This window comes from Budorcas taxicolor, chromosome X (assembly GCF_023091745.1).
Source record: "Budorcas taxicolor isolate Tak-1 chromosome X, Takin1.1, whole genome shotgun sequence".
Taxonomy (NCBI): Eukaryota; Metazoa; Chordata; class Mammalia; order Artiodactyla; family Bovidae; genus Budorcas; species Budorcas taxicolor.
This window is the reverse complement of record NC_068935.1, coordinates 61,125,028-61,150,762: the sequence shown is the minus strand read 5'-3', so window position 1 is coordinate 61,150,762 and position 25,735 is coordinate 61,125,028. Positions and strand designations below refer to the sequence as shown.

General features: G+C 38.4%; 1 protein-coding gene across 2 annotated transcripts; it reads right to left on the bottom strand.

The window, feature by feature from the left end:
• On the bottom strand, positions 1 to 25,051 carry CLIC2 (chloride intracellular channel 2). 2 transcript variants are annotated; one of them, XM_052663306.1, is made up of 6 exons: positions 24,985 to 25,051; positions 11,031 to 11,140; positions 10,779 to 10,904; positions 1,985 to 2,091; positions 1,118 to 1,299; positions 1 to 517 (listed from the first exon to the last, which is right to left on the bottom strand). In XM_052663306.1, the coding sequence occupies exons 1-6, from the start codon at positions 25,039 to 25,041 to the stop codon at positions 356 to 358; spliced, it is 744 nt and encodes a 247-aa protein (XP_052519266.1). In that variant the 5' UTR covers positions 25,042 to 25,051; the 3' UTR covers positions 1 to 355. The 2 variants fall into 2 exon arrangements, with proteins under 2 accessions (XP_052519266.1, XP_052519267.1); XM_052663307.1 differs by lacking the exon at positions 24,985 to 25,051 and adding an exon at positions 12,566 to 12,580.
• Between the last annotated feature and the right edge of the window lie 684 nt (positions 25,052 to 25,735).

Sequence of the window (25,735 nt, the reverse complement as noted above, 5' to 3'; positions counted from 1 at the left end):
GTCTCTAAGGGACAGTTTGAAACCATGGCTATATGTCATTTGTAACTTTAGCCATCGGTTGAGCTTGCACACATGATACCTTCTAGAATTTCAATCAAATGGTAAAAGATATTGACACTTTTCATATAATTTAAAATTGCAGGGGTCGTGCCATGGCAATTAAAAAATGAAATATGAAGACCTGTAAAATACACAGTAAGCAGATAGTTTGGATTAACTAGGTACAGAAAATACAGTATTCTTCTTCATAAGAAAGTTGAATGGAGGAAACAGCATTTTCCATATTCTTATTTCTAAAAGACTTTCTAATATGATAGCAAGTGAAAAGAGAGATTTTTCTACTGAAAGGGCTGTCCTAACTCTTCTGTTTAGCCACACTTGCATAGGTATTTTCAATTTCTTTGTCTTCTGGACATGTGTGGGTAAATTCTTCACGGGCATAGGCATTGTGGAGATAGCGCCAGACTCCTGAGAATTCTACTGGAATGTCAAAGTCACGGTATTTCTTTGCAGCAACCTAGGGTTTTGGGAAAAAAAAAAAAGAGGAAAAGCAGTTGGTAGTGAGGGGCATCAATAACATGCCGACTGTGTAAAAATATATCTCAAAGGTCCTGATCATTGAGGACATGTTTTCTACACAAAAAGTACAAAATAAACTTAAAGAATCTTGGATTTACTATTTTAATGTTTTTTTCTACATATGTAAACAAAACTTCATGCTTGTAATTATTTTTATATTTATGCTATATTTAATTATAAATATATTTAGAAGAAGGAAGCACAGATAAAGAGCTTGTATCTCTTCACTGGACTAAGAGTTTGTTTAGGGTTCCAACAGTGTCTTACTTCTCAACAATTCTGTGCAATGGGTACCCTTGTTTTATAGACAAGACAGTAGAAAACACCTGATTTAGGAAGAAAGAAGCAAGAAGTGTTTATGCTTCCCAGTGGAGATCATTATGGACTTTTCCTCTGAGGAGAAAAGGAGACATACACTACGCATAACAATGATGACAAATCAATAATATAAAAACCTCACACTGAATGGTCACTGTGCTTCCTGCTGGTGACTCCCCAGACCCTTCTCAATCATTCAGCCCACCCTGTAAAGACTTACTTTAATAATGTGCAGTTTGGGTAACAAACTACAGTCAGCCAGGGTCAGTTGATCGCCATCCAAGAACAATCTTCTGGAGACTGTGCGTTCCTCAGCACTGTCTGGATCAATTTCATCCAGAAGTGGAGTGTTCAAGTAGTCATCCAGACGCTTAAATTCTTTAAGCAGAGATTTTTCAAAGGCTGAGGCAATGAAATCATAGGGTTAGGTATACATTTGTTGTCTTCATGACTGAATACATTCTCAATATGCTTTTCACACATTTAGATATCTCTGTCTTTTCATATTGCTTACACTGACTCTTCAAAATCTATATATTTAACCAAAGTGCTCAACTACACACTGATAAGACAGAGGCAGATGTTTAATCAAATGGCAAATGGAAATATTTTTGGATTTTTCTTGAGGAAGTACATTGGGAGGAGAGTCAAAGAAAGAAAGGTGATGCATATTATCACTAAAGGAGAGTCAGAAAGTGGGAAAAGAGACTCATAGCTCTCCTGATTCAGAGAATGGTAAATCTGTTCTAGAGTGTTTGTGGGAAATGGTAGCTGCTATGGTTTAAGAAACCTTAAAGGTACACACAACTTGGAGAGTTGGAGGGTTAAGAAATACAATCCTGCAGTTAGTTCATATCTGGCATGCCAATGTTCTAGTTGAGCTAAGTTGGTGATTACTATATTGAATATTATGTTCTAAATCCAATAAAACTTCATTCAAGGGAATTTCAGAAGAGAGAAAAGAGAATGAGATGAAGGGTATTTCCCAATATATATTATATATTCAGGAAAATCCTATTTTAGTTGAGTCAGAATGTGATTGTGAGCATGTGAGAAAAACAAAAAGATTTAAATAAAGGTGTCTTACTCTTATTTGCCTCCTTTTGTGTATTCTTAATGTATGCAGAAAACTTGGCAAAGAGATTGCAGCCCACATCAAAGGACTCCTTGTTCCTGGGACTCAAGTGAGGATACCTTAAAAAGAAATATCACTGCATATAACATTCACATATAACAAGGCATGCACCAGGTCTCCTAGCTTGCACTCTACTGAGAATAGAAGTCTTGGAACATTGTGCTGGAAACTGAAGGTCCTGAGAAACCTTTCATTGAAAATGTGTCTTTTTCCCAGTCTAAGAATACTTTAGTGGTTAAAATTCACTGGGAAACCAGCTATTGGAATTTAAATTTCCTTTATCAGTGAAAACAATGTTTCAAATGACTGTTGGGTCCCCATGGTGGTGGTTTAGTCACTAAGTCATGTCCAACTCTTGTGACCCCATGGACTGTAGCCCACCAGGCTCCTCTGTCCATGGGATTTTTTCCAGGCAGGAATACTGGAGTGGATTTCCATTTCCTTCTCCAAGGGATCTTTCTGACCCAGGAATTGAACCCAGGTCTCCTGCATTTCAGGGAAATTCTTTATCACCTGAGCTATGAGGGAAACCTCCCATCAGTTCAGTTCAGTTCAGTCGCTCAGTCGTGGTCCAACTCTTTGTGACCCCATGAATCGCAGCACACCAGGCCTCCCTGTCCATCACTCAGACTCACGTTCATCGAGTCAGTGATGCCATCCAGCCATCTCATCCTCTGTCGTCCCCTTCTCCTCCTGCCCCCAATCCCTCCCAGCATCAGGGTCTTTTCCAATGAGTCCACTCTTCGCATGAGGTGGCCAAAGTACTGGAGTTTCAGCTTTAGCATCATTCCTTCCAAAGAAATCCCAGGGCTGATCTCCTTTAGAATGGACTGGTTGCATCTCCTTGCAGTCCAAGGGACTCTCAAGAGTCTTCTCCAACACCACAGTTCAAAAGCAACAATTCTTCGGCACTCTGCCTTCTTCACAGTCCAACTCTCACATCCATACATGACCACAGGAAAAACCATAGCCTTGACTAGACGGACCTTAGTCAGCAAAGTAATGTCTCTGCTTTTGAATATGCTATCTAGGTTGGTCATAACTTTTCTTCCAAGGAGTAAGCATCTTTTAATTTCATGGCTGCAGTCACCATCTGCAGTGATTTTGGAGCCCCCAAAAATAAAGTCTGAGACACTGTTTTCACTGTTTCCCCATCTATTTCCCATGAAGTGATGGGACCGGATGCCATGATCTTCATTTTCTGAATGTTGAGCTTTAAGCCAACTTTTTCACTCTCCATTTTCACATTCATCAAGAGGCTTTTGAGTTCCTCTTCACTTTCTGCCATAAGGGTGGTGTCATCTTCATATCTGAGGTTATTGATATTTCTCCTGGCAATCTTGATTCCAGCTTGTGCTTCTTCCAGTCCAGTGTTTCTCATGATGTACTCTGCATATAAGTTAAACAAGCAGGGTGACAATATACAGCCTTGACGTACTCCTTTTCCTATTTGGAACCAGTCTGTTGTTCCATGTCCAGTTCTAACTGTTGCTTCCTGACCTGCATACAGATTTCTCAAGAGGCAGGTCAGGCGGTGTGGTATTCCCATCTCTTTCAGAATTTTCCACAGTTTATTGTGATCCACACAGTCAAAGGCTTTGGCATAGTCAATAAAGCCAAACCCCCCATACTTGATCCTAAACACCTGTTTGGCAGAACATAAGTAGTACAAATAAACATGGCTTCAAGTAACAAAACACATAAAAGTGTAGAGGAGAGGGTGGGGAAAAGAAGAGAAGATGTCTTCCTCTTAGTAATACAAAGTTAACTTAGCATAATACAATAAAATAATGTAATTCACCACATTAACAAATGAACAAAAGCTGTATGATCATTAACAGATGCCTGGAGAGTGTCCAATCAATAAATCAATTCCTATTCAGAAAACCCTGCACTAGCAACTAGAAATGGTTGGGTCCAACGTTTAACCATCTTCCTTGATTCCTCTTTCTCTCCATCCCTGCATTTTATCCATTAGCAAGTCCAGCCAGCCTACCTTTCAAAATGTATCTATAATCTGTCCACAACTTGCCACGTCCACTGCTTCTTGCCTGGTCCCAAGCCTATATTACTGCAACCATTTTTGATTACAGTAATTCCCCAACATACGAACCTTCAAGTTTCCAAACTTTCAAAGATATGAGCTAGATCTGCAGGAGGATGACTTCGTTGAACTCCTTGCTGTGCAACACAAGCTCACTAATGAAGACCTGATGGAATTGGAGGGCCAGAGAAAGGACAGAGAGGCCAGAGGAATAAGTAAGTGAAGAATGGGTGAGGTTTACAACACAGCAAATGGCAAGGGGATTTTCTTAATTTGAGGAGCAACTGTTAGCTTTTGAAACCCAGGACCTGAACCTAGAATGGTACATGAATGTTTCAGCAGGTGTTCAGAATGCAATCCACTGCTACTGTGTCATCTATGGCGAGAAATAGAGTAACTACCCTGACATCACTGGACTGTTTCTTCAAGAGGGTGGATGGAATTGAGTCCAGCAAGGAGCCAGACACTGTGCCATCAATGCAGGCATGAGTGACACTGCAGCTCGCCCTCTGTCTCTTATTGCTCTTGAGACCTTTCAGCTCTACTATCTCCCACCTTGTCTCCCTCCTTTAGTCAGTAACCCTTCTTGCCTGTTCACTGGATGCCCGCTCCTGGATGCCAGCTGTTGTACTGCACTACAGCACTTTTCAAGGTGCTGTGCTGTAGATTAAAAATGTTTCCTTTGTTTTTTTTTGTGCTTGTTTATGTTTTATATATTATTTATGTGATAAGTATTAAAAACCTATTACAATACAGTACTATATAGCTGATTGTGTCATTGCGGGGGTGGTGCGTGCTCAGTGGTGTCCGACTCTGTGACCTGTGGACTGTAGCCCGCCAGGCTCCTCTGACCATGGGATTTTCTAGATTATTGGGTACATAGCTCAGTTGGTAAAGAATCTGCCTGCAATGCAGGAGACCTGGGTTGGATTCCTGGGTGGGGAAGATCTTCTGGAGAAGGAAATGGCAACCCACTGCAGTATTCTCACCTGGAGAATCCCATAGACAGAGGAGCCTGGTAGGCTACAGTCCATGGGATCGCAAGAGTCGGACACGACTTAATGACTAAATCACCACCACCAGGAAAACTTCACTGGACTTACAAACAAATTGCACTTATGAACATGCTCTCAGAACAGAACTCGTTAGTATGTAGGGAACTTCCTGTATCCTCCCTGTCCCATGCTTGTCCCTCACACTCTCAGAATATTCTGCACCTGCTACCAGAGCCCAAGTCTTCACAGTGGTGTGATCTAATCCCACCTTACCTCTCTGCTCTCATCTCTTCCCACTCTCTGCCTTATTCCCATTGACCGCCTTGCTTTTCTTCAAATAGGCCTGACAAGGTCCCACTGCAGGTCATGTTCACTTGATCTCCTTTTACATAAAGAGTTTTCCCTCGTATATGCACATGGCCTGCTTCCCTTTTCTTTCAAGTCTTTTAATCTGATATCTCCTCCTAAGTGAGGCCTTTCACTGGCCACCTTATCTGATGTTGCAACCTCTTCCTTGTCCCAAATACCCACTACTTCCCTCCCTTGCTTTACTTTTTCTTCATATTTATCATCATCTAAAATAGTTTATAGTTTGCTTTTTCTCTTGCTTATTTGCTGTCTTCCCTAACTAAAATGTAAGTTTTACGAGGGCAGAGAGATTTTGCCCATTTTATTCACTGATGTGTCCCAAGTGCCTAGAATGGTACCTGACACATAATAAGTATTCAGTAAATATTTGTTAAATGATTACATGAATCAATTAATTTCTTTAACTTGGTCAAATGTATCCATCAACAACTTTCAGCAAGTATTTTAAATGGTGAAATGTTACAACTATTCCCTTTAAAATCAGTAAAGGATGAAGTTAATCATGATAACTATGGTTCTTCAATATTGTGCTGAATGTACTAACTTGTGAGACAAGGAAAAACACCATTCTGGGGGTGACTACATTTTGTACATAAAGTTTAGGCATCAGGACAGAAATGCCTATGATTGCTATTATAGTTGACATTTTCTGAGGTTTTAGCAAGTGGAGAAAAACAACAACATAAAGCAATCAGTATAATTATTGGAAGAGAAGTAACAATATAACTATATACCTATAAAAGGCAAGACAAGATTGCCTTTTCTAGCCAAAATAATTGCTAGAATTAATGAGATATTTTGATAAGGTGGCTAAATACAAATCAAACATTAAAGAAATAGCCATAACAAGATGGATATTAGTAACATATTCCACTTACAAAAGTGACAAATATATAAAATATTTAGAAATAATTTAATATGGAAGGTATAGAACCAAAATAAAAACAGAACTCTACAAAATTTCATCAAATAACACAAGACACTTAAGACAACCTGAGTGTCCATCAGTGGATGAATGAAGAAATGTGGTTCTATTCACACACACACACACACACACACACACACACACACAATGAATATTAGCCATGAAAAAGGAGGAAATCCTGCCATTTGTGCCCACATGAATGGATCTTGTGAACATTATGGTAAGTCGGACAGAGAAAGACAAATACTATATGATATCACTTACATATGGAACCTTAAAAAGCCAAACTCATAAAAATAGAGAGTAGAATGGTGGTCACAAGAGAGAGGATGGGGAATGGAAAAATTGGGAAGATATTATTTAAAAGTAAAAACTTGCAGCTACTATATAAATAAGTTCAGGAAATCGAATCTACCGCCTACTGATTATAGTCAATAATACTGTATTATAAACTTCAAAGTTGCTAATACAGTAGATCTTAACCATTATTACCACTAAAAATAAATGATAATTATGTGATGGAATAGAGGTATTAGCTAATACTAGGTGGGTAAACATACTGTAATATGTAAATGTATCAAATCAACATGTTGTGTACCTTAAACTTACACAATGTTATACGATAACTATACTTCAATATTTTTCAGACACATTTTTCAATGACTGCATGGTATTCTATTGTATGGAGGCATGAAAATTCATTGCTAATTCTGAAGTTTTGAAGTTTAACAAAAGATACAAAGAATAGCATACAAAAAAGAAATGCCCATGTACCCACCATCCATATTCACTAAAAGCCAACATTTTGCCTTTAAAAAAGACTTGGAGGAGCCTTCCACTGGGCATGTGGGCAGTGGCTCCTGAAGGATCTCTCAGAGAGAGCTTAGATCTTCTGGAAAGACATCAGTGGGGACCCAAGCTATTATACATTGGGAACCAGAAGTTTACTTGAGATCACAAGTTAGCAGAAATGCAAACTGAAGTATCAGTGAGCTATCACTAAACCCATCTGGGTGCCACAGATGTTAAAAGAATGATAATGCATAGTATTAAAGATATGTAGAAAAGGTGTATCCTTATGGATAAAGCAGTAAAAATTTTTAAAAGATACATACCATTTGAATTTTGTTCCTGTGAATCTATTCCACAGGAATAAAAACACAAGTACATAAGGACACATGAGCAAGGATGTTATTTATAGCAGTTTGTAGTGATAAAAAAAACTGGAAGGAAAGGGAAAGTCCATCTGTAGAGGAATCATTTGGCAACTTGCAGCACAATTATAGTAAGCATAAATCTACACTAGTGGAGTTGATGTATATTAAAAATGTTTTCTGAAGTCAGATAAGCAAGATGCATAAATTATGCTTACTATTATTGTGTTTATATGAGCATAAGAAGGGTATAGAAACATACATCATAGATTATTTTTCATTAGTTACCTTTGGGGTAAAGAAAAGGTTGGGGAGCAGGTGGTTTGAGGGGATTCAGTAGTAGAGGAAGATGGATGAGGAGAAAATAACAAAATAAGACTCAATACTTATAGGACAAACTTGGAACAAGTGCTAAAATACAGGAAGCCATCACTAATGGATGAAAGAGACATAGTATAGGAACACAGAAAAGAATCTGAAATAGTATCCCTAGTTTCTTAGGTATGAAGAATTTTGTACTGATAGACCCTTTTATTTATAATGTATACATAAACATTGAGACTTTATTTTTTAGAGCAGTTTTAAGCTTACAGCCAGACTTTTGACTGATGAAAACTGTGAGATAATAAATGAGTGATATTTTAAGACACTGAGTTTGTTGAACAACAATAAAAAATGAATACAGCAGTCTTATTACAGACACTATACAGACACTATCCTGGGTGGGGAGAGATGTAGAGCTGTCATTCAAGTGTAGACAGTGCAGTTATGGCCTCTGGCTAATTGAGAAATGCCTGTTTCCTGGTTTTCTTGTGTTAGGTATGCTCTCCCTTCATGCCATCAGTGATATAATGAGCTAGTCTTCATCAGTCCTCATGGACTTTACAGTGCTATTATCCCATACCCTCACTCCCAACCCTCCAATTGTTTCTTCTCTATTTCTAGACTACAGAGAATTTACTTTTTTAATTTAAGTAAGTTATGCATTTTAGAAATAAGTTGAAATATCATATTGACGGTCTTTGTGTCTTTGAAGTCAGAAGGGGAAGTTTATGCATGCTGCTGCTAAATCACTTCAGTTGTATCCGACTCTGTGTGACCCCATAGATGGCAGCCCACCAGGCTCCACCGTCCCTGGGATTCTCCAGGCAAGAACACTGGGGTGGGTTGCCATTGCCTTCTCCAATGCATGAAAGTGAAATGTGAAAGTGAAGTCACTCAGTTGTGTCCAACTCTTAGTGACCCCATGGACTGCAGCCCACCAGGCCCCTCCGTCCATGGGATTTTCCAGGCAGGAGTACTGGAGTGGGGTGCCATTTCTCCCCTGCAGAACTAAGAGATCAGACTGAATTAAAGGCTATTTCAAAATTGTAGATCTTCTGAGGGCTCTACAATAAAATAAGTCTGATTTCTACCAGTATAAGTGTCCCCAAACCTCATTATGGATAAGACAATGTGGCTAAAATTAAATTTAATTTCTAACACTCTACTTGCATCTCATAAAGTTTTAATATATGTAAAAGTTTTCTAATCATATATGGAGTGATCAGGGTGAATCTTTGCAAACTTTTCTAGAAAGAACAAAATAGAGGTCTGAAATAGGCCGTTCAGGTATGACCTAAGTCAAATCCGTTATGGTTATACAGTGGAGGTTATGAATAGATTCAAGGAATTAGATCTGATAGAGTGCCTATAGAACTATGGATGGAAGTTCATAACTTTGTACAGGAGGTGGTGACCAAAACCACTGCAAAGAAAAAGAAATGCAAGAAGGTAAAGTGGTTGGGTGAGGAACACTTACAAATAGCTGCGAAAAGGAGAGGCAAAAAGCAAGGGAGAAAGGGAAACATATACCCAACTGAATGCAGAGTTCCAGACAATGGCAAGGAGAGATAACAAGGCCTTGTTAAATGAACACTGCAAGTAGAGGAAAACAACAGAAAGGGAAAGACTAGAGATCTCTTCAAGAAAGTTAGAGACACCAAGGGAACATTTCATGCAAAGATGGGCATAATAAAGGACAGAAACTGTATGGACCTAACAGAAGCAGAAGAGATTAAGAAAAGGTGGGAAGAATACACAGAGGAACTATACAAAAAAGGTCTTAATGACCCAGATAACCACGATGGTGTGGTCACTCATCTAGAGCCAGACATCTTGGAATGTGAAGTCAAGTGGGCCTTAGGAAGCATTACTACAAACAAAGCTAGTGGAGGTGGTGGAGTTCCAGTTGAGCTATTTCAAATCATAAAAGATGATGCTGTGAAAGTGCTGCACTCAATATGCCAGCAAATTTGGAAAACTCAGCAGTGGCCACAGGACTGGTAAAGGTCAGTTTTCATTCTGATCCCAAAGAAGGGCAATGCCAAAGAATGCTCAAACTACCTCATAATTGCACTCATCTCACAAGCTAGCAAAGTAAAGCTCAAAATTCTCCAAGCCAGGCTTCAATAGTATGTGAACCATGAACTTCCAGATGTTCAAGCTGGTTTTAGAAAAGGCAGAGAACCAGAGATTAAATTGCCATCATCCCATATAGCACTGGAAAACCAGGGGAATTCCAGAAAAACATCTACTTCTGCTTCATTGACTACACTAAAGCCTTTGACTGTGTGAGTCACAACAAACTGTGGAAAATTTTTCAATAGGTGGGAATACCAGACCACCTTACCTGCCTCCTGAGAAACCTGTATGTGAGTCAAGAAGCAACAGTTAGAACTGAACATGGAACAACTGACTGGTTTAAAACTGGGCAAAATGTTTGACAAGTCTGTATATTTTCACCCTGCTTATTTAAATTATAGGCAGAGTACATCATGTGAAATGCTGGGCTGGGTGAATCATAAGCTGGAATCAAAATTGCCAGGAAAAATATAAACAACTCACTGGAAAAGACCCCGATTCTGGGAAAGACTTAAGGCAAAATTGGAGAAAAGGGTGGCAAAGGATGGGTTAAATAACATCACTGACTCGATGGACATAAATCTGAGCAAACTCTGGGAGACAGTGAAGGACAGGGGAGCCTGGTGTGCTGCAGTCCATCAGGTTGCAAAGTGTCAGACACGACTTAGCAACTGAATAACAACAACAAAACAAAAGTTTTCTAATCATATATGGAGTGATCGGGGGGATCTTTGCAAACTTTTCTAGAAAGAGCAAAACTGAAAAAGAAATGTCTGGAAAAATCCTCAATCTGCAATAAATAAGCCAATAAAATAGATCATCTTAAGAACAATAATATCCTGTAAAAATGCTGTACCTTGGAGGAGCCAGTGTCTGCTCTAGAAACTCCTCAATTTTAATGAAGTCTGTTTTCAACTCCTTGTTATATACCAGGAAGGGAGGATTGGTGCCTGGGGCTAAGTCCTTCAGCTCTTCCGGCTTTCTATTGATTATTGAAAATAAGCAGAGTTAGGCTTCTAGATAAAGTACATATTATGCAAACACCAAGATTGTATCGGTGTCTACTGATTTTAACCCCCGGAATAAAACATGTCCTGATTTCTCTTACCTGGTCATGTCAACAGTAGTCACATTGAATTTAACTCCTTTAAGCCAGAGGATCATAAAAAGGCGTTGACTAAAGGGACAATTTCCAATACTCTCTCCATCACTTCCAGCCTATTAAGATAAAGAAAGGCTTCTTTCATTCATTTGCTCAACAAATATTTATCAAATGCTTACTGTGAAATGAGCAAGTTGTTAGAGACAGAGTTGGAAGTTCTTAATCTCAAGGATTCTACAATCTGTGGGTAGAGAGTGTTAATGAAGCAAATAATTTTATTGTATGTAAAAATTACAAGTGTGATGAGTATATAATAGTGATAAATTTTATATGTTACCAAAATTTATATAATCATTTCAGATACTCCAACATTTTGTTACTCTAAATACTTCAGTAACAAATGTTTCCAAGCATACAACTTGTTCCATTTCTAAGATTATATATTTAGAATTCATCTTTAAAATCAGAATGCTGACTAAACATTATTTGCATTTTCCATTTTGATAATCCTGCCAAATTTCTTTCTTGAAAGATGTGTTCCATATTTTCATTGGATGTTTGTTTTCCTTATTCTGTTAACTGTTTGTTCATGACAATTTTATATTTTTTATTAAGATTATGACTTTTTCCTTATTAGTTTGGAAAAATTATTTGTCTACTAAAGACACTAACTCTTTTTGATACACGTTACACATAATTTTTTGAAGTCTCATGTAAAATTAAAATTTTAAATAAAATCTTATACTGTTTTCCTTTGTAAAATCTGTTTTTTCTGATATGCTTATGCAGCTGTTATAGACATCAAAATTGCAGAGAAAAAATATTTTCTTATTTTGTTTTACTATAAAGATGTCTTCTCGTGTTTTTTCTAGTACCTTTATGGTTTCCTTTTAACATTTGTTTCATCTATTAATATTTAGAATTTATTTTCACATAAGGAGTGTATTGGGACTCCAGCTTTATTATTTTTTATTATTTTACAAATAGATACATGCACCTGTATGTTCATTGCAGCTCTATTTACGATTGCCAAGATATGGAGTCAACTTAAATGTACATTGACAGATGAATGGATTAAGAAGATATGGTGTGTATATACAATGGAATACTACTCAACCATGAAAAAGAAGAAAACAACACCATTTGCAGCAAAAGAATGGACCTAGAGATTATCATCCTAAGTGAGGTAAGCCAGACAAAGACAAATATAGATATCACTCATATGTGGAAACTAAAATATGACACAAATGAACTTATCTGTAAAACAGAAACAGGCTTACAGAAGTAGAGAACAGACTGTGGTTGCCAAGGGAGGTGGCGAGGGAGGGATGGGGTGGGAGTTTGGGATTAGCAGATGCAAATTATTATTATATGAAGTCATTAAAGTCGAACCCTTATGATGGGATTAATGGCCCTATAAGAAGGGATCAGAGAGCTCCTTCACCTGCATTGCTCTTTCTTCACTTTCCCCTACAACCATGCATACAAGTTTGAAGCAAAGAAGCCATTTATCTATCATAAACCAGGAAAAGCATTCTCACCAGAAACTGACCATTCTGCCACCTTGATCTTGGACATAATTCTTATATTTTGGTAAGTTTTCTTTTTCTTGGCAGTGACTGCAACAGAGGAAATAGCGTTCATTGTTGCTCTTTGTGGCGTCTGAGAGTGAAGAGATATGGGAAGAGACAACTAGTCTTGGCAGTCTGAACTTCTTTTGTAACAGAAGTTAGACTAAAGATCCAATCATAACTGAGGTTAGTGAATGGAATCTTGATTATGGGTGGGAGGCAGGAAGAACAATAAAGTCTGATAATAGTTACAGCAGGAAGGGCGGGTTGCTTTTGGTAAAAGGAAAGGCAGAACACTGAGGTGTGGGGGAAATGCAGTACGATTTTACAGGAAAACTGAAACTTTTTCTGTTGTTTATAATAATGCTGATTTAAAGTGCCATTACACAAAATGTATGAATATACAATAGAGAAGAAGACAGTCTGTTTTCAATAAGTGGTGCTGTGAAAACTGGACAGCTATGTGCAAAATAATGAAATTAAAATATTCTCTAAAACCATAAACAAAAATAAACTAGAAATGGATTAAAGACCTAAATGTAAGACCAGATACTATAAATCTCTCAGAGGAAAATTTAAGCAAAACACTTTATGACATAAATAGGAGCAAGATCTTTTTGGATCCACCTCCTAGAGTAATGAAAATAAAAGCAAAAATAAACAAATGGGACATAATTACATATAAAAACTTTTGCACAGCAGAAGAAACCATAAACCAGAGAAAAACACAACCCATAGAATGGGAGGAAATACTTGCAAATGAAGCAACTGACAAGGGATTAATCTCCACAATATACAAATAGCCCAAACAGCTCAGTATGAAAAAACCAAACAGTCCAATCAAAAAGTGGGCATAATATCTAAATAGACATTTGTCCAAAGGAGACATACAGGTGGCTTATAATCACATGAAAAGATGTTCAACATCTCTCATTATTAGAGAAATACGAATCAAAACTACAACAAGGTATTACCTCACACTGGCCAGAAAGGCCATCACCAAACAATCTACAAACAATAAATGCCGGAGAGGATATGAAGAAAAGGGAACCCTCCTATATTGTTGGTGGGAATGTAAGTTGGTGCATTCACTATGGAGAACAGTATGGAAGTTCCTGAAAAAACTAAAAATAGAACTACCATATGACCCAGCAATCCCAGACCTTAGCATATATTCAGAAAAGACTATAATCTGAAAAGGTACATGCACTTCAATGTTCATTGCAGCACTGTTTACAATAGCCAGTACATGGAACCAACCTAAATGTGCATTGACAGATGAATGGATAAAGAAGATGTGGTATATATACACAACAGAATATTACTCAGCCATAAAAAGGAATGAAATAATGCCATTTGCAGCAACACGTATGGACCTAGAGATTGTCATACTGAGTGAAGTAAGCCAAAAATCATATGATATTACTTATATGTGGAATCTAAATATGATGGAAATGAACTTACCAAACAGAAACAGACTCAGACTTAGAAAATAAACTTATGGTTACCAAGGGGGAAGGTGGGAGGAGGGATAAATTGGGAAATTGGGATGGACATTGACACACTGCTATATTTCGAATGGATAACCCAAACTTTAAATGATACAATCAAACAGTTAGACCTAATTGATATCTATAGGACATTTCACCCCAAACAATGAATTTCACCTTTTTCTCAAGTGCACATGGAACATTCTCCAGTATAGATCACATCCTGGGCCATAAATCTAGCCTTGGTAAATTCAAAAAAACTGAAATAATTTCAAGAATCTTTTCTGATTGCAATGGTAAGATTAGATGTCAACTACAGGGAAAAAACTATTCAAAATACAAACATATGGAGGCTAAACAACACACTTCTGAATAACCAACAAATCACAGAAGAAATAAAAAAGGAAATAAAAATATGTATAGAGACAAATGAAAATGAAAACATGAGAACCCCAAACCTATGGGATTCAGTAAAAGGAGTGCTAAGGGGATGGTCAAACTTACCTCAAGAAAGAAGAGAAAAATCAAATAAATAACCTAACTTTACACCTAAAGCAACTAGGAAAAGAAGATATGAGAAGCCCAGGGTTAGTAGAAGGAAAGAAATCATAAAAATTAGGTGAAAAATAAGTAAAAAAGAAACAAAGACTATAACAAAAATCAACAAAACTAAAAGCTGGTTCTTCAAGAAGATAAATAACATAGACAAATCATTAGCCAGACTCATCTAGAAAAAAAGGCAGGAGAATCAAATCAACAAAATTAAAAATGAAAATACAGAAATCACAACAGAAAACACAGAAATACAAAGGATCATAAGAGACTACTATCAGCAACTATATGACAATAAGATGGACAACTTGGAAGAAATGGACAAATTCTTAGAAAAGTATAATCTTCCAAAACTGAACCAGGAAGAAATAGAAAATCTTAATAGACTTATCATAAGCAGAGAAATTGAAACTGTAATAAAAAATCTTCCAGCAAACAAAAGCCCAGGACCAGATGGCTTCACAGGTGAATTCTACCAAAAATTTAGAGAAGAGCTAACACCTATCCTACTCAAACTCTTCCAGAAAATTCCAGAGGAAGATAAACTTTCAGACTCATTCTATGTAGCCACCTTCACCCTAATACCAAAACCAGACAAAGATGCCACAAAAAAGCAAACTACAAGCCAATATCACTGATGAACATAGATGCAAAAGTCCTCAACAAAATTCTAGCAAACAGAATCCAACAACATATTAAAAAGATCATACAACATGACCAAGTGGGCTTTAACCCAGGGATGCAAGGATTCTTCAATATTCACAAATCAATTAATGTAATAAACCACATTAACAAATTGAAAAATAAAAACCATATGATTATCTCAATAGATGCAGAGAAAGCCTTTGACAAGATTCAACACCCATTTATGATAAAACCCCCTAGAAAACAGGCATAGAAGGAACATATCTCAACATAATAAAAACCATATATGACAAACCCACAGCAAACATTATCCTCAATGGTGAAAATTTGAAAGCATTTCCCCTAAAGTCAGGAACAAGACAATGGTGCCCACTCTCACCACTACTATTCAACATAGTTTTGGAAGTTTTAGCAACAGCAATCAAAGAAGAAAAAGAAATAAAAGGAATCCAGATTGGAAAAGAAGAAGTAAAACTCTCACTGTTTGCAAATGACATGATCCTCTACATAGGATGCTTGGGGCTGGTGCACTGGGATGACCCAGAGGGATGGTATGGGGAAGGAGGTGGGAGGGGGGTTCAGGATTGGGAACACATATACACCTGTGGCAGATTCATGTTAAAGTATGGCAAAACCAATACAATATTGTAAAGTAAAAAATAAAAAAAAAAAAATCGTAAAAAAATTCCACTTCAGGTCAAGGTCCAGAATAGGCATACTGTCACTACTCTCTGCAAGCAATTGGACAATGCAAGTCATATGCCTAAGGTCAAAATCAAGGCATAGGAAAGAACACTATGCTCCAGATTAGGTCGTGACAAGAAAGTGGATGTGGAAAGGGATAAAAAATGGGATAAAAAATTTCAATCTACTGTAATCTACACTCTGGCCAAATTTAATTCATTTATAAACTACCCTCCCCTTCCCCCACCACCAATGCCAAAATAAAACAACAAAAACAAACAAAGAAAACCCTAAAGATACCACCAGAACATTATTAGAGCTAATCAATGAATATAGTAAAGTTGAAGGATATAAAATTAATACACAGAAATCCCTTGCATTCCTATACACTAACAATGAGAAAACAGAAATTAAAGAAATAATCCCACTTACCATTTTGACAGAAAGAATAAAATATTTAGGAATAAATCTACCTAAAGAAACAAAAGACCCATATATAGAACACTATAAAACACTGATGAAAGAAATCAAAGAGAACACAAATAAATAGAGAAATATACCATGCTCGTGGATTGGAAGAATCAATATAGTGAAAATGAGTATGCTATCCAAAGCAATCTATAGATTCAATGCAATCCCTATCAAACTACCAACAGTATTTTTCACAGAACTAGAAGAAATAATTTCACAATTTGTATGGAAATACAAAAAACCTCAAAAAGCCAAAGCAATTTTGAGAAAGAAGAATGGAACTGGAGGAATCAACCTGCCTGACTTCAGACTATACTACAAAGCTACAGTCATCAAGATAATATGGTACTGGCACAAAGACAGAAATATAGATCAATGGAACAAAATAGAAAGCCCAGAGATAAATCCACACACCTATGGACACCTTATCTTTGACAAAGGAGGCAAGAATATACAATGGAGAAAAGACAATCTCTTTAACAAGTGGTGCTGGGAAAACTGGTCAACCACTTGAAAAAAAATGAAGCTAGAACACTTTCTAACACCATACACAAAAATAAACTCAAAATGGATTAAAGATCTAAATGTCATACCAGAAACTATACAACTCCTAGAGGAGAACATAGGCAAAACACTCTCCAACATAAATCACAGCAGGATCCTCTATGACCCACCTCCCAGAATATTGGAAATAAAAGCAAAATTAAACAAACCAGGCCTAATTAAACTTAAAAGCTTCTGCACAACAAAGGAAACTATAATAAGCAAGGTGAAAAGACAGCCTTCAGAATGGGAGAAAATAATAGCAAATGAAGCAACTGACAAAGAACTAATCTCAAAAACATGCAAACAGCTCCTGCAGCTCAATTCCAGAAAAATAAATGAACCAATCAGAAAATGGGCCAAAGAACTAAACAGACATTTCTCCTAAGAAGACATACAGATGGCTAACAAACACGTGAAAGATGCTCAACATCACTCATTATCAGAGAAATGCAAATCAAAACCACAATGAGGTACCATCTCACACCGGTCAGAATGTCTGCTTTCAAAAAGTCTACAAACAATAAATGCTGGAGAGGGTGTGGAGAAAAGGGATCCCTCTTACACTGTTGGTGGGAATGTAAACTAGTACAGCCACTATGGAGAACAGTGTGGAGTTTCCTTAAAAAACTAGAAATAGAATTGCCTTATGACCCAGCAATCCCACTGCTGGGCATACACACCGAGGAAACCAGAATTGAAAGAGACACGTGTACCTCGATGTTCATCGCGGCACTGTTTACAATAGCCAGGACATGGAAGCAACCTAGATGCCCATCATCAGATGAATGGATAAGAAAGCTGTGGTACATATACACAATGGAATATTACTCAGCTGTGAAAAAGCATTTGAATCAGTTCTAATGAGGTGGGATGAAACTGAAGCCTATTATACAGAGTAAGGTATGTCAGAAAGAAAAATACCAATACAGTATATTAATGCATATATACAGAATTTAGAAAGATGGCAATGATGACCCTATATGCTAGACAGCAAAAGAGACACAGATGTATTGAACAGACTTTTGGACTCTGAGGGAGATGGCGAGGGCTTCCCTTATAGGTCAGTTGGTAAAGAATCCACCTATAATGCAGGAGACCCAGGTTTCATTCCTGGGTTGGAAAGATCCCCTGGAGAAGGAAATGGCTACCCACTCCAGTATTCCTGCCTGGAGAATCCCATGGACTGTAGTCTGCCAGGCTCCTCTGTCCATGGTGTCACGAGAGTTGGACACAACTTAGTGACTAAATCACCACCAGGAGAAGGCCAGGGTGGGATGATTTGAGAGAATAGCATTGAATCATGTATATATCATATGTAAAATAGATGACCAGTCCAAGTTCGATGAAACAGGGCACTCAAAACCAATGCACTGGGACAACCCTAAGGGATACAATGGGGAGGGAGGTGGGAGGGGAGTTTGGGAGGGGGGGACACATGTACACCTGTGGCTGATTCATGTCAATGTATGTCAAAAACCACCACAATATTGTTAAGTAATTAGCTTCCAATTATAATAAAAAAATTAAAATGGATAACCAGTAAGGACCTACTGTATAGCACAGGAAACTCTGGTCAAAATTATATAAACAACCTAAATGGGAAAAGAATCTGAAAAAATGAATATGTGTGTATGTATAACTGATTCACTTTGCTGTACACCTGAAATTAAATCAACTATATTCCAATATAAAATAAAAATTAAATAAAAAATAAAGTGCCATTACACAAAATGTTGGGCTTTCCAGGTGGCACTAGTGGTAAAGAACCCACTTGTCAATGCAAGAGACACAAGAGACCCGGGTTTTATCCCTGCATCCAGAAGATCCACTGGAGGAGGGCATGGCAACTCACTCGAGTATTCTTGCCTGGAGAATCCTATGGACAGAGGAACCTGGTGGGCTGCATTCCATGGGGTCACAAAGAGTTGGGCATAACTAAGTGAGTGAGCACATACACACACAAATTGCGAAGCCTGATTGATAAATTACCTACTTCCAGCTGGCAAAGACAGGATGTGGTCATTCACCAGAAGAATATTTTATCTTTGCATTTGTCATCCAAGTTTCTAAGTGTAAAAAATAACAACAACTGCAACATCTGACATTTATTGAGTGTTTACTATGTTAAAAACTACTGTGTCTTACATATTTATTTGATTTAATCCTTACAGTGAAGATGGTTCTGTGAGGGAGCTTCTATCATTACTCTTGTTTTACAGATACGGAAAGAGGCTCAGAGAAGCTGACTTGCTCAAGTACTCTCTCCTAGACAAGAGTTGAACGCATATACTCTGCTCATGTAGCAAATCCATTACTATCTACTGCAGAACTCACACTCCTTAAATCCTGCTTTCTCCTAATTAATAGTTTTATTGGATTTGTTGTTAATCAGAAAAGGCAGAGGAACCAGAGATCAGCCAATATCCTTTGAATCATAGAAAAAGCAAGAAAATCCCCGAAAAAACATCTACTTCTGCTTCATTGACTATGCTAAAGCCTTTGACTGTGTGGATGACAAGAGACTGTGGAAAATTCTTAAAGAGATGGAAATACCAGACCACCTTACCTGCCTCCTAAGAAACCTGTATGCAGGTCAAGAAGAACTGGACATGGAACAATAGACTGGTTCAAAATTTGGAAAGGAGTATGCCAAGGTTGTATATTGTCACCCTGCTTATTTAACTTCTACACAGAGTTCAGTTCAGTTCAGTCCCTCAGTCGTGTCCGACTCTTTGCGACCCCATGAATCGCAGCACGCTAGGCCTCCCTGTCCATCACCACCTCCCGGAGTTCACTCAGACTCACATCCATCAGGTCAGTGATGCCATCCAGCCATCTCATCCTCTGTCGTCCCCTTCTCCTCCTGCCCCCAATCCCTCCCAGCATCAGTCTTTTCCAGAGTCAACTCTTCGCATGAGGTGGCCAAAGTACTGGACTTTCAGCTCTAACATCATTCCTTCCAAAGAAATCCCAGGGCTGATCTCCTTTAGATTGGACTGGTTGGATCTCCTTGCAGTCCAAAGGACTCTCAAAAGAGTCTTCTCCAACACCACAGTTCAAAAGCATCAATTCTTTGGCACTCAGCCTTCTTCACAGTCCAACTCTCACATCCATACATGACCACAGGAAAAACCATAGCCTTGACTAGACGGACCTTAGTCGGCAAAGTAATATCTCTGCTTTTGAATATGCTATCTAGGTTGGTCATAACTTTTCTTCCAAGGAGTAGGCGTCTTTTAATTTCATGGCTGCAGTCACCATCTGTAGTGATTTTGGAGCCCCCCAAAATAAAGTCTGACACTGTTTCCACTGTTTCCCCATCTATTTCCCATGAAGTGATGGGACTGGATGCCATGATCTTCGTTTTCTGAATGTTGAGCTTTAAGCCAACTTTTTCACTTTTTCTACACAGAGTACATCATGTGAAATGCCAGGCTGGATGAATCACTGTTGGAATCAATGTTTCTGGGAAAATTATCAATAACCTCATATAAGAAATGACACTACTCTTGGCAGAAAGCGAAGAGGAAGTAAAGAGCATCTTGATGAAGGTGAAAGAAGAGAGGGGAAAAGCTTGCTTAAAACTCAACAGTCCAAAAACTAAGATCATGGCATACAGTCCCATCATTTCATGGCAAATAGATGGGGAAACAATGGAAACAGTGAAAGATTTTATTTTCTTGGGCTCCAAAATCACTGCAGACAGTGACTGAAGTCATGAAATTAAAATGCTTGCTCCTTGAAGAAAAGCTATGACAAACCTAGGCAACATATTAAAAAGCAGAGACATTACTTTGCTGACAAATGTTTGTAGAGTCAAATCTGTGGTTTTTCCTGTAGTCATGTATGGATGTGAGAGTTGGACCCTAAAGAAGGCTGAGTACTGAAGAATTGATGCTTTCAAGCTATGGTGTTGGAGAAGGCTCTTGAGAGTCACTTGGATAGTAAGGAGATTGAACCAGTCAAACCTAAATGAAATCAACCCTGAATTTTCATTGGAAGAACTAATGCTGAAACTGAAGCTCCAAAACTTTGGCCACCTGATGCCAAGAGCTGACTCATTAGAAAAGACTCTGGTGCTGGTAAAGGTTGAAGCATGAGGTAAAAGGGATGACAGAGGATGAGATGGTTGAATGGCATCACCGACTCAATGGACATGAGTTTGAGCAAACTCCAGGAGATGGTGAAGAACAGGGAAGCTTGGTGTGCTGCAGTCTAGGGGGTTGCAAAGAGTCAGACATGACTGAGCAACTGAACAACAACAACAAAGTCTTTATGATCGTTTTTATGATAGTTCTAATTTGAAAACAGTCTGGTTAGAGAATAGTATCGTTTTTGATCTCACATTTATCAATAAAGACAAAAATATTTTATTCAGGATTTTGGCCCAAATGTTAAAGTCTATAATGTTATGGGCTTTCCTCATGGCTCAGATGGTAAAGAATCTGCCTGCAATGCAGGAGACCTTGGTTCAGTTCCTGGGTTGGAAAGGTCCCCTGGAGAAGGGCTAGGCTACCCACTCCAGTAGTCTTGGGCTTTGCTGGTAGTTCAGATTGTAAAGAATCTGTCTGCAATGCGGGAGACCTGGGTTTGATCTCTGGCTTGGAAAGATCTCCTAGAGGAGGGCATGGTAACCCGCTCCAGTATTCTTGCCTGGAGAATCCCTATGAACAGAAGAGCCTGGAGGGCTACAGTCCATGTGGTTGCAAAGAGTCAGAAATGACTGAATGACTAAGCACAGCACACATAATGTTATCTACAAATCTGTGAAAACTTAATTTTAGACTGGTAGATGCTGCTGCTGCTGCTACTAAGTCACTTCAGTTGTGTCCAACTCTGTGTGACCCCATGGACAGCAGCCCACCAGGCCCCTCTATTCACGGAATTCTCTAGGCAAGAATACTGTAATGGGTTACCATTTCCTTCTGCATTAGACCAGTAGAGTAGAGAACACAAAAACTCCATTTATCAGTGAACAGCAAACAAATAAGACAACCTCTGCATCTAGAGAAAATAAAATGTGTTCTTTTAGAAAATCTTTTCTTAGTTCCCAGATATAAATATTGCCCAAGTCATTCAGAGCTGAAAGGCAATGTTTTCACTAGCTACATGGAACATAGGGGTGTGTGTGATATGAATTCTTAATTGTGATAGGAAAAAACTTACTTTCTTTTAGGGATCCCATCAGTGCTATTGGGAAATTGTGATAGGTTCCCTAGAGGTAGCTGGGAAAATTGCAGAGTTATTTAATCTTTGGAAAGACACCACAGTATAAATGAGATACAGTTGCTTTTTAAGCTTTGTCATTAACATTTTCACTTCTCTCAATCCCTATTCTCCCTCATAGTATCTTTTGCAGAACTTCTAGAGATCTTTGGAATCAATCTTGCCTGTGTGCATGCTAAGTCACTCAGTCATGTCCAACTCTGCGACCCTATGGACTGTAGCCTGCTAGGCTCCTCTGTCCACGGGATTCTCCAGGCCAGAATACTGGAGTGGGTTGCCATTCCCTTCTCCAGGGGATCTTCCCAACCCAGGGACTGAACCCACCTCTCTAATGTCTCCTGCATTGCAGGCAGATTCTTTACCACTGGTGCCACTCATAAAGCAAAGCAAAACAAAAACCCAGACCAGATGATAGTCAAGGTTCTTTCAGAAAATCTGTGACTTGTGTCAACATCATTAGATAAGCCTACATCTAGAGGGTTTCATCTAATGAAATTCTGAGAAATTTTACTAAAAAGTGTGCCCAAGTGAAAATAATTACGATTATGCACAGCTATTTTAATTTCCCAGGTGGTGCAGTGGTAAAGAATCTGCCTGCAATTGCATGAGATGCAAGAGACATGTGTTTGATCTCTGGGTCTGGAAGATCCCCTACAGAAGGAAATGGCAACCCACTCCAGTAGGCTACAGTCCATGGGGTTGCAAAGAGTTGGACATGACCTAGCCACAATATGCACACACAAAACAGCTATTTAAAAGGACTGAAATTTTAACCCAGCCATTTATTAGCTATGTAACCTTAGGCAAAACCACCTAGCTATTCTTTTCTTTAGTTTCTGTACCCATAAAATAGGGTTAATAATAAACCACTTAGCACAGGCCCTGCCATATAGTAAGTACTCAGTAAATTATTAGTTTTTAACCTGAAAGTTATTGTTTAATTTAACATTTGCTCCTCCAGTGTGTGATTTCCTAACTTCTACTGTCTAGATAACCACACAAATCATAGGAAGTCTATGAAGATAAACACACAGATCATTGCCAGCAACGGGTTAGAGGAATTTGGTTGGATTGAATAAACAAGTTTAGACAAAAGAAACTAGTTACCCTATGAAGAGACTTATTACCTCTGGTTTGAAATTGGTAGGTATAAAAAGCAAGTTAGGAAGTTAAGGCTTACTTAGATTTGCTGGAATCTAGAGGTAGGAGATGGAGAAGGAAACAGCAATCCATTCCAGTACTCTAGCCTCTAGTCTGGGAAATCCCATGGACAGAGGAGACTGGCGGGCTACATTCCATGGGGTTGAAAAGAGTTGGACACAACTGAGTGACTAAACAGCAATAACAAGAGGTAGAAGTGGCTCTTATGCCCCACAGTCCAGAAAACACTTACTTGGATTCTTTTTCTGTGTAGGAATTCAAGAGTCTCTCTCTCCCCCATAATTTTGAAAAGGCAGATTAACTACGTACTTGGTGTATATATGTTAAAAAAAAGTGAAAGTAGATGTGTTAGTCCCTCAGTCATGTCTGACTTTGTGACCCCATGGACCTTAGCCCACCAGGCTCCTCTGTCCGTGGAATTCTCCAGGCAAGAAGACTGGAGTGGGTTGCCATTCCCTCCTCCAAGGTATCTTCCTGAACCAGGGATCTAATGTGAGTCTTATGTCTCCTGCATTGCAGACAGATTCTTTACTGTCTGAGTCACCAGGGTATAAAAGTATTACTTTGGCTAACAGGTGTTTAATATTTGGTAAGCACACCTTATTTATGTCTTTGTAGGCCATCAAGAGATGTAGTTTTAGAGGCAAATTACTTAACCTTTATTTCCTTAGCTTACTTATCTAGAAATCATGAGAACAATATTACTACCAATACTACATATAATACTACTTTACTTTTATTAAACTATCCTTCTAAACTAAAGGAGATAATATATGTAAAGTGTTTAGAAAAGGGTCAAGCATAATATGAATTTGTTATTATTATTATCACCATCCTGAATACTTTCAATAGTAAATGAAAATATACAGAAAATAGTTAATATAGGCAAAGATTTAGGAAACTATGTAGTTTCTACTTGGAATAACCCATACAAATTGTTTCTTTTTCTTGATGAGCTAATTTAGAAACACATGTTCCTTTCTTCTGCTTTAGGGGTTTTCCAAAGGGCTTTTCTTAAAAGTTAAGATGTTTAAAAAAAACAAGGCAAAATGCCTGCTGCTCACATAACAGGCTCACAAACACTCCTGGCTTTCCCATCCTATGGTGTTCATGTGACACTGCTGTGATGTTCATCCATTGTAGGAGAATTTTAGAAAGCTCTATTTGGATCATGGGTGGGAATGAGGCTATCGGGCCATTTTTGGCCCTCTCCTCACATTCAGGCCTTCCAAAATCTATCCAATAAATCATAGATTGTGAGACCTGGAAAGAATTAAGGATCATTTTGTCAGCCTCCTTCATTGTATAGATAGAGAAGCAAAGAGGTCCACGGTTACAAAGGAAGTCGCTGAGAATACAATTTAGTTGTTCTGACTACTAACCAGTCTAGTTGTCTTTCCACCATATCTTCTTGCTTTCTTCAGATGGGATGCTTTTCTATTGTTATCTAAGAGCAGCCAAACACCCAAGCATTCTTCAAGGACTTAGAGTAGGTACATAATTGCAAATTTATTTCCTATCTCTAGCTGAAATGTTGACTTTTTAAAAAGGAGCTGAGGTCCAGTGTCAAGAAAAAATACATTCTATATGCTGTCATTAGAGCTAGAAACTTACCTTCACAAAAAGCTCAATTTCAGGGTCTGCTTCACTGCTGGGCCTTGGGCCTGCCATCTGTCTGTTTTGAGTGGCAGTTGTCAGCCCTCTGCCTTCTGCACAGTCCACAGTACTCACAGATTGGTTTCTTCCAATTTTATCCAAAGGCTTAAATGCAGGTTGTGCTTTAAGAGGGAAATCCAGCTTCTAATAGTCAGAACTGGGCTAGTCTCTCTTCAAGAGGAGGGGTGCAGAAAATTCTAGATGCTTGAGAGCGGCTCTTGAATTTGTTTTCCTTCTTCCTCTTGACCTAACATTTGAATCAAGGAGGAGCCAACTGGGTGTGTATAAACTGGCTGGCTAGAAGGGTGGGGGTGTTTCCAGAGACGCTTCAATGCTATGAGTCAGCATAGAGAAACACATACACACAAATACACAAGCATTTTCAATATATCAAGCAGGCCAGATGTTCTCTAGAGCTTCCCTTTGAATCCTGGGCTTCATGCCCAGAAAATGGCCCCTTATGCTGTTCTGTAACCTGACAGCAGCAAAAAGCTCTTCCAGGAAAAGGTCCAGAAATCATTCAGGTTTTAACATTGAAAAGGATGTTTATCTAATGACACTGCCTTTGGTTTGAAAAGAAGTATACTTCATCAAAAGTCTCCAACCTCAATTCTACTGCTGACACAGCCAGATTTCCCCTCTGGGTTGCAAATTTCACTTCTCTTCTATAATCGGGGAATGTTCAACGGAAAGGTTGAGTCTGGGGGCG